At 32.0% G+C, this 10,427-nt stretch overlaps 1 protein-coding gene across 1 annotated transcript; it reads right to left on the reverse strand.

Annotated features, from left to right (window-relative positions):
- Nucleotides 1-235: 235 nt before the first annotated feature.
- On the reverse strand, nt 236-4,275 carry LOC143569251 (transcription factor bHLH95-like). The gene is made up of 3 exons (XM_077055213.1): nt 3,943-4,275; nt 546-962; nt 236-359 (listed from the first exon to the last, which is right to left on the reverse strand). Exons 1-3 carry the CDS (start codon nt 4,273-4,275, stop codon nt 267-269), a joined length of 843 nt encoding a protein of 280 aa, XP_076911328.1. The 3' UTR covers nt 236-266.
- Nucleotides 4,276-10,427: the final 6,152 nt, after the last annotated feature.

Here is a 10,427-nt window from a genome sequence, read left to right on the forward strand (position 1 = left end):
TTTGGTAATATGATTGAAAAGCATGTGAGTAAAATAAGTACTTAAAGATTTATTTGCAAAGTAAACGGAAACAGAAATTCATTATTGAAAACACAATAAGTCAATAACTCAAGGTCTCATTTCAAGAAAAGAAAAACCAACACCATGAAAATGTAACGGGAACAAGTTCATCTCATCAACATGTATGGTGATCCGCAAAATCATATCTTTTCAGCGAGGGTGCACTTTCGAAGACCACCAAAGAACCTTTTCAAGAATTATGCTGATTAAGAGTTAACCCAGTGGGTTATCTCTGATGCAGCCTGCTTGTATATCTCATCATAATGAAAAGTCTCCATAAATTTGTCACAAGCCTTTGCCTAATTAATGTCTCGAAAAAAGGAAACAAAATTAGTTATATGTATATATGATAGACGTATTAAACATACACACCACTTTGCAAGTTCCAAGTAACACAACCCTGTCAACTATAAACATTGAGATTAATTTGAAAATAAATAAATAAATAAATAAATAAAAGGAGAGAGAAGTTAAGCATTGCTTACTTGGGCATGAATCATAAACAAGCTCTTATATTCATCAGAAGAGATCTCAGCTGAAACAATCTCTAGCTTGTACTTCTCCAACACGAAGCAAATTGCGGTAAGTAGCCCAGGTTTACGGACTGAGCAAATGGCAATTTGCGCATCTTTGCCACACACGTTTAATGTGACATTTGAAGAAATCCATGTTTGAAAAACTTTTGGTGAATTTAATGGGAAGGATAATGAGGTTGAGCCAGAAGCAGACACTTTCCCAATGTTACCGGATGAGGAACCTTGATCGGCTAAAAACGACTCCCCAGTGATTTTGGTGGATTGGCCATATGGCATTTCTAGCTTCTTTGTTTCAAGCTTTTGAAGGGTTTGTTCCTGGGTTTTGATGTAGTTTATAGCCTCATCAACTACTGTGGCTTTGTCCACCTGAAATAAGAGAGTAATATAAATTGAGTGTGAAACAAAGTCATATTATTTATGGAGTCATAATAAGTTGCTTTAAAAATCCCTTAGAAATTACAATTCATGAATTGCTTATTGTTATGTACAGAAAAATTGTGAACCTATCCCCAGTTATCCAACAAATTAAATTTGTGAAGTAAATACTGAAACTTAAATGAGAAAGTGGTTTGAGTTAATATTTTTTAACGCTTTGTTTAGCTTATTGTGACTCTTAGAAATTGGAGGTCATCATGGATTTTTGTGGATCAAGAATCGATCGGGTAGGGTAGTTTATCACGGGAGGACCGGCAGGGTTTTCACTTGTAATCACGTGGTGTGCATCAATTTTTCGTGTAATTTAGTGGCTGTACATATTTTGTTTGGCTTTGCCTTCCGTTTATAATATATACATTTTTAGTTAGTCGTTTAAAAGAAAAAAAGCTCGTTTTGTTTTTAAATACAAAATACATGAATGAGAAGAAAAAAAGTATTTATTTAATTACTTTAAATTAAACAATACTTTCTATTAGAGGAGTTAATTGCGCCTTATTGGAGGGTTAACGCGCTGGACTGTACAACATGAATATGACTTATGTATTAATTCGTGTAAAAATGGTCCACTTTACTCACGTTTAAGAACGTATAATTAATCGGAAAACTATCCGTTTAGCTCATTTATCTAAACATATGTACTGTAACTTATATTTTTTTGAGTTTCATGTTGAGTTTTTAGTGATTTGTATTTATACCAATAACATCAGGATTTCTTTTAACGGTAAAAACATAATCATACTTGACATGGTAATAAAAAAAAACTTCCAACAAATATAGAGCACCCCGAATACTTTTTATAACTTTAATATTATAGGCACCGACTTAAGTTGAGAGGACAAGCAAAAGCTTTTTAATCTTAATTTTCTATTGCTTTTTCATAATTAATCATTTAGGCATCTTGGCAAGAAAATCACAAAAAGAATATATATACTTTTAAATGCAGATATATTTCTGTTTTGAATCAATCTTGACAGTATTTGGTTACTTGATCAATTAAAAGATCATTTGCGTGTGAAATTAAGATGTTCTTTGTCTTTAAAAAGTCTGCAAGGGGTTTACGTATGTGGCGTGCAGATATAAACTTCTAATAGTGTTTGTTTTTTTTTCTTAATAAAAAGATTTGAAAAATGCTTTTATGTTTTTAAAAAATAAATTATTGTTCAACTTTTTCATACTTCTTTCTTAAAATCCTATCATCACCCAATGTCCAACACCACCACCACCACCACCACCCACGTGCGCCACCACCCCCAACCACGGTCCACCACCAACACCCACCGTCCGCCACTACCACCACCCACCATCCGCCACCACCACCGTCCACCACCCACCTACCTTCGGCCACCACCACCGTTCACTACCACCACCACCGCCCACCACAACCGTCCATCACCACCACCCACCGTCCACCACCACTGTTCACCGCCTACCACAATCGTCTGCCACCAATCTTCCACCACCACCCACCGTCCACCACCACTGTTCACCGCCTACCACAATCATCTGCCGCCAATCGTCCACCACCACCCACTTACACAGTTCGTACACCACCACCAATTATATTAGCAGTATACAGACGTTAAATAACTTCCATCTACTGTGATATGTATGATAGGTAACTAATTTTCAGCTTATGCAGACGATATCCAGTTTATAAAACGAACGGGTATTATATTTTCAGATTGCAGACCTTCAGACCGCATCTTTAGTTGCGAACATGAAATCAGATTAAATGAGATTACAGACAGTTTTTGTCTTAAAAACAAACACCTAAATGCAGCCTTTTTTTTTCTAAAAATGTTTTAATGCTGAAACATATATATTTTTTTTTGAACGGCGACTTTCTCAGTTAAGTGTAACGCGACCGCATTCGCGGCCTCATCACCCTCGGTCCAGACTATGTTAACATTATCGGGACCCACGCTGGAACCTAAGGATCATTTGGCATTCCCGGTAAAACCCCCGCTCACCCGCCCGAAGGCACGATAGGTTTATGCATCAGGGAAAATCCAGTCGGCATCAGGGATAGAACCCGGGTCTCCCCGTGTCTTCCCATCCTTTGCCTGGCCATCTGGGCTAAGGTGTTTAATGATTTGTTAAAATTATTTATTAAATTCATGTAGCATGCTACTTTTTTAAATTAAAAAAATATATATTTGATGCCGTTGATATGAAAGCAAATTATAAAAATGTATAAATGAAAATTTGTATTTTTATAATTATATTATAGCCAATATATATTTCTCATAAGTTGTTTAATTAATAGCTACAAATTTACAATTCAAAATGCAGTTAACAAATAGCATGCACTATGCATTATCTCTCCTATGGAAAAATAAAATAAAATTCAAGCATAAACATATAAAAACACAAAAAGTCACTTTAGTAGAGTCAGGGGTCTTAAATCTCGAATTTACATTATTCTGACACATGTCATCTTTCTGAAACAACTTTCCGAGATTTCAATAACGGATTTGCAGTTTTGAGAAGAACTGAATAATCCGGTAAATACACTTTTATAAAAAAAAAAAAAAAAGAAGAAAGAAAAACAGTAGATAAGTTTAATGATTATTTTATAAATGTGGGAAGGGTATTCATCGTCATTTCTATAACTTGTCTGGATATGAGGGTATAACACTTGCCATCAATATCAGATAAAATTGATGAACTTATATATCTTTTTCCTTATATATCCACATCAACTTTGAAATTTTGATTGTACTTTATGACCATATAGAGATTCAAAACTGTTTTGTGGTTTAATTTCTTATCAAGATATAGTAAAAAAGAAAAATATATATATATATTTGATTTATGACAGACTACATATAGAACCCATATGTTAAAGATTTCAAATATGATAATTACAGAACATATAATGAAAGAAGAAAATTAAAATTGATATTGATACCTTATGAGGGAGTTGAGGCAATAAGGCATGAAGCTGATGGAACAAATTTCTCATTTTCTTTCTCCTTTCTCTCTCTATCAATATATGCAAGTCATGGTCACTTGGCTCAAGCTCTCTTTTCGCCTTATTACTATGAGGACTCGCCTCGGTGTCATCCTCGGTTTTGATCTCCTTTTTTACCTCTAAGGTATCACCATTTTCTTTATTACCACCACCTACGATTGTTGCAACCATTTCATGGTCACCACCACTTGAACGGCCACTAGAATTGCCTGGCATAACCCAAGGATAAGTGTCCCAAAAAAACCTTTCTTCGCCGACCCCTTCAAGCATGTTTGATTCTATACATATATATGAAATGGAGAGAGAGAGAGAGAGAGGGAGGGGGGGAGGGGGAGGAGATTAAGGAACTAGGAAATAAAGGCGCGTTAAAGAAGATGCTGAGTACAAAATATTGGCTTTTTACATATAGCAATTACCCGGCACTCTATCTCGTATTTTGTTAACTTTAAGTTTGTGAAATGGACTATGGATGAGAAATATGAATATATCAATAGATTCCTTTTGATTAAGTACATCACAAAATGCCTTAAGCCATGGCCGTTTTCAGCCTTTTTTAAGTAATAATCATTACTAAAATACGTATAGCTTAATGGTATCAAGATGTGTCTAATTATGAGATAGAGAGCTTATGATTTAAGAATAGTGTTTGAAAGATGTGAGTTAATCCGTCATAATAACAATTATATAAAACAATATATATATTCTAAGCTAGTTAGTTTTGTTACTTTCCCATTCATAGTTACTCAAACCGGCCACGAACATAAAATTTGTGTTTACATACTTAAATCGGCCATGAACATAAATTTTTCCCATATATGGTTTGATTCAACCCCCCCCCCCCCCCCCAAACCACCTGCACCCCCTCCCCCTCGTGCGTTTTGATTCAAGTTTTGCAACCGATAACAAGTATTACCATAAAATATATAAAAACATGATTGTTAGGCGATGATTATTACTATTTTGTAAAAAGAATATTTATATTATTAAATATTGCGTTAATTGCAAAAAAAAGAAAAAAAAAATCATTCACATGATCTATGAACGTAAAATTAATATTCATTTTCATCTATTTTTCTTAATTACGTTATATAGACAGCTAAGAGTGTGATCATCACAACTGTGAGAGACGAGCGTTACACATTGATATGCAATGACTACAAGTATTTACAAAATATGTAATGATGGATTAGAGATACTATAAAACCGTTCTTTACAATAAAACTCCAGAATTTAGTGTTTTTTATAAAGATAAAGTTCATGTAATGATCGTTTGGAATATTAAGGTAAACTATATTTTATATATTTAATAGAATACATAAATAACTATAAGTTATAATTATTTATAAAAGTTAGTTTGGATTAGCTGCTAATGGGAGTAAAAAGTTGAGTTTAGTTTGATTGTGTTGGTTGAAGTGTGAAAAATTAGATTTTTATTAAACGGTTGTGTTGATTATGTTATGAATGTGAACGGTTTAAGGATGCATGCATACGCGTACATTGCATGGGCGGAGCTACTTTTACGGGACCGGGTTCGTCTGAACCCGGTCTATTTTCGGTTTTATATAGAATGTATAGTATCGTATTAACAAACGAAATCATTCTTTTTCGGCAATCGAACCCATTATCATTTTAAAATGAAACAAAGAGAATACTGAAGATATTATCATAGTTGTGTTTTTAGTCTTCACGTCGGCAGGCTAACTCTAGTTCTAAATAATAAAGATAAAGAAGGATTAGAAGAAGACCCTAGAGTATAAATAAAGACCTTATGTCAAAAACCAAAACCAAGCTTAATTAATAACAACAACTGAAGCGAGAAGTGGCTGTATTGCGCGCACACCATTTAATTCAATAGTTTAAAACAATTTTATAACATCTCGTATTCTCTATAAATTGTCTCATGATATATCTATTTTAGTATCTTACGATGTAGCTTTATCGTTTTTATTAGTTAATCAATAATCTTGATTACTTCCATACAATGATTTTAATTTTTTTATTGTTATTGTTAAAGTAATCGGTTCGGTTAATATTCGACTATAGAAAACTGTTAACTATTCATTAACTTTGTTTTCTTTATTGTTTAACTTTATTTTCTTTATTGCTACAATAACTTTGTGTTTGTGTATTGTTTTCACAACTTTTGTCGTCTATGAAAAAACAGAAATTATATAAGGGCACATTTTTAGTACTTTTTGCGGCACTTGAAATCTTGAGTACAACCCTAAATAAATCAAGGACCAGAAAACACCGAACCTATAGAAAACAATTCCTGGCTCCACCACTGATAAATTGAAAGACTCATACACACCCACACATGCATTATGGTAATTAAAGAGTGATTTATATAAGTAAACTAACTTTTAAATAGTCTTTAAACTAGATTTCCCCTGGGCATTGCAACTTGGATTTTCATTCGTTTTGGTTAGAAATTATAGTGCCCGACTCTGATCAAAATCGAGTAAAAACCTAAAAACGAATCTCAAACTTACAAAGATCTACACCCGATGATGTTTATGACTTATTAATGAGTTTGTTAATACGAATCTCATTTACTGAGAGGCATTTCTTTTATTGTTGATTGCTATCTTCTAGTTTAAAACAAATTTGGGTTAATGGGATTTTTTAGTAAATTGTATACGGGTCAAATAGGTCGTTTAAAAAACTTTAGTTTGGGTTGAGTATATACGGGCCAATATGGGTTTTGCGTAAAATAAGTTTGTATCAAGATGAGTCATTTTAAAATAAGATTCGTTTGGCTCAAGTCCGTCTGTGTGTGGACGCGTCAGTATAGGTTATACATAAATTCAGTTTAGGTCAAAATGGGTAGTTTTAAAAAACCATCTATTTGGTATGAGTCAAAACATGTCTGACTGAAAAATATTGTTCGTAAATGCCAAGCGAAACTGATCACATTATGAACATAGACACCAACATTATGATACTCTTATGTTTCTTTTGTGCATTAATATTACTTTGAATATAGACATCAGTTTTAAGATACTCTTATGTTTCTTTTATACATTGATGTCTCTGATTTCTTTCTTTTTGAAGGGAAACATAAACTCATGTGTCCTATATCACCGGTTGATTTTTTTTTCTTGGTCTTGCCATAACTTAAAACAATAATGCGAGCAATTTCGTTAGTTTATGGGATTGCTCAATAGTTTATGTTTGATTTTAGCTTGTCACACTTTCTTTTATAGTTTTACTGTATTTGAAGAGAAACTACCATAAATATCTAAACTACAATAAATATAAGCATATTGTTTCGTAATGGTTTTTTATTTCCTCCTAGACATATGTGGACACGTGGCAACGCGTACAACACGGGTATATAAGGTAAAAGTTCAATATGATAAATTATGATTACAGTTTACGCAACATTTTAACTGATTTAATAAGTTCTTAATTTTAGCTAAATCTTTTAAAGTACATAACCGAATTTTAAATTTTGGAAGTTTGAATGCAGGCTAGGAATTCAATAGCTACCACAAACTAGTAGATTATTGTGAGGAATAGAAATGTGATATGATCCGTGAGGACCAAAAATGATGTATACTCCTTTGAACAAATTATTTAAAAATGATAAATTACACGAGTTATTAGGCGTTTTTGTTTTTGTTTTTTTTAATAAGTACCGTTTTTGTGTTTATGTCGTCACGCTTAATTTATCTTGGTGTAGATTATAATATTATAAAACTAAAAAAGTAGTGATTACATCGAAACAGAAGGTACAAGTTGTCCCGTTACCTCCATTTTGAATTGCAAACCTTAATCTTTTAACAACTATATTGGCTGATATTGGAGTCATAACATTACTATGCATGACCAGTTGAACTTGGCTAAGTAAATCTGCAGCTTCAAACGTGAGGAAATCAAAAGTGTCAAAAGCAAAAGGTGAAAATACATGTTGGTTGTCAAGACACGTCTTCTCATATTTAGTCACCTTGCATGAAGCAGCTTTTAAAGCAGCTTGACCGACTGCAAAACCAGTATTCCCTATACCCACCACAGGGGAAACACCTATTAGATCCACACACACATGTTTTCCTCCTATCCATCCAAACACCATAATGTCAGCTAGTCCAACAAATGATTTTCCATCTAACAGGTTAATCAAGAAATTCACAAGAATTCCGACTCGCCTAAATATATCAAAAAGCACATCCTTAACCAGATCGTGTCGGTACTTGATGTAACATTTGTCAATTTTCGAACCAGAAAACCCAAACCGTTTAAAATTTATGAATTATCATGAAAAAATAATCAATTTATTTCATTCACGTTACTATATGGTGTTCTCTACAATTTAATAAAGTTAAAATCTACTTACATATATATTATTGTATAAAAAAGAATAATAAATAAATAAAAGTGGTGACAAAAGTTTTACTTATTATTTTTATTATTATTACTAGCTTTTATCCCCCGTATTATGAAAGTTGTTTTACATTATTCATTTATAATATTTATATATTTTTTGGGTTTTAATTTTATTTATTTTAAAGAAGCTAATAGTATATTTAAGATTTGGTGATAAAAGAGTTTTACAAATAAATGAGATATTATAACCAGGTTTAAAAGTTATCTGAGTTTGGTGAGATCCATGACACGCTTATTTTGTTTACTATAAAATTGTTTCTTAATTATAAATAATATTATTTTGTAAAAAAATCGGATATTAATTTTTATTTTATCCCTAATTTATAGGATTTTCATATTTGAGATTAATTTTTCATTTAATGAGATGTTAACCCGTTTAAGGGTTATCAGGATTGATTTGTTGAAACCTATACCCATAAATTCGGGTCAAATGCATGAGAAGCCTTCATTTACAAATAAAACAATATAGTGGTTTAAAACGATATGAGGGGCAACTAGAGAGCTTTTAAAGGTTTAATATTGTTGTTATTATTGTTATTTCTTTTACTCAGCTTTCTCTTTAAGACATATATCTATTAACTCGATTTTGTGTATCTTCCATCCTAAACTACTTGTAATGTATCTAGACATATTACCAACATATTTCACCAATTTCTTGAAGTATGGAACAAGTTTTAATTTCATTAACTTTCGTTGTTTTCGGGATTTTGTGATAATCTTTTCAATTATGACAAATTTCTTATTCTTCAAGATTATGGTTGCATATATAAACTCATTACCTCTACCTTCATTTGTTGCTCAACCCTTCTTCTACTTGTCTCTCACCGATTTACTTTCATTTGATTGAGGTGTTTTATTGTCCAGTTGCATTCAACTAGTTCTAGTTCATGTTAAGTCAATTTGTAGTTTTCACAAATTTAACGACCTGCTAGTTTAAATAATATGATTTTTCATATTTTTCTCATTTATAATATTTCATGGTCGGCCAGAATCCGATCTCATATCGGTATACGGAAAAAGCTCGAACAGAACACTCATTTAAACTCGTTTTATCACTTTGATTAGTTCAATTCGCTTATTTTTACCGAACCAGATTTATTAATAAAAGTGATTAATAAAATTATTAAAGTTAGATTGTAGGAATTAAAATCAACTAGTTTAACATTAAAACACTAAAATTGGCTAATTATTAAGTAATATGTATTTTCCTAAAACGTGGGTATAAAACCCCAAACTTAGATAAAACTCCCGATAAATTTTGTCATATTATCAATCTCATCAATTTTAGTCCAATTTTATTATTTTGGATTGTTTGGTTGATTCGATTGTGTCAGCTCGCTTAAAGTTCAAGTTATCTTTTAACATCTGTACTTGCTTATTATTAACGTGAGTAGCATCCCCCTTTTCCATTTTTGTTTTGGGGGCTTTATGCGTACAAACTCAACTAGTTATCAAATTATTTATATATACTCTAATACAATTCCATTATTTGAGTGAATGCGTAATTGCTCGATTAGTTGCAAAATGCTATATGACTTTGTGTTTACTTTTTTTGGTTAGTTGGTATCTCATCCTCATTCTCATTTAGTATGATTATACGTCATCGGAGTAACTTGACCCATTGTGTGTCAAAGGGAAATGGCATATTTTATTTTTGTTATTATACTAGTTGTTGTGATTCACATGTTGCAAGGTATTGTTTATTTTTATTTGTCTACCATATATATACAAATGTGGTTGCTTACTCAACATGTATTGTTGACAAATTATATTTTAGGCATATTGTAGGTGGTCGTGTAAGATGATTTGAAGTTGAAGAATTTAGATTTGGACTTAAGGATTTTTAATTAAAATAATAAAAAATTGCTTTGTTTTGTGTTGATATAATTTTGATGTATTTCGTTTTGTTAAATGAAAACTGTGTACTTTAATTTGAATGGAATAAATTAGATATTGACACTCAAATTACTTTAGTGTCCTTTGAGTTATGATACAAATTTAATCGCACTCTGGCATGTTCCATCGTAAGTTGGGGT

This window comes from Bidens hawaiensis, unplaced genomic scaffold, assembly GCF_021521415.1.
Source record: "Bidens hawaiensis isolate Kalapana, Puna unplaced genomic scaffold, B.hawaiensis_p1.1 tig00024430_1, whole genome shotgun sequence".
In the NCBI taxonomy this organism is placed as follows: Eukaryota; Viridiplantae; Streptophyta; class Magnoliopsida; order Asterales; family Asteraceae; genus Bidens; species Bidens hawaiensis.

Bases quoted from the DNA above. Each gene is read 5' to 3' on its own strand.
- LOC143569251 (XM_077055213.1), bottom strand. From the start codon at position 4,275: ATGCTTGAAGGGGTCGGCGAAGAAAGGTTTTTTTGGGACACTTATCCT. The intron at 963-3,942 runs GTATCAATATCA...CTCTTATTTCAG, and splicing joins TGCCTCAACTCCCTCATAAG to GTGGACAAAGCCACAGTAGT. The intron at 360-545 runs GTAAGCAATGCT...GACATTAATTAG, and splicing joins TGTTTATGATTCATGCCCAA to GCAAAGGCTTGTGACAAATT.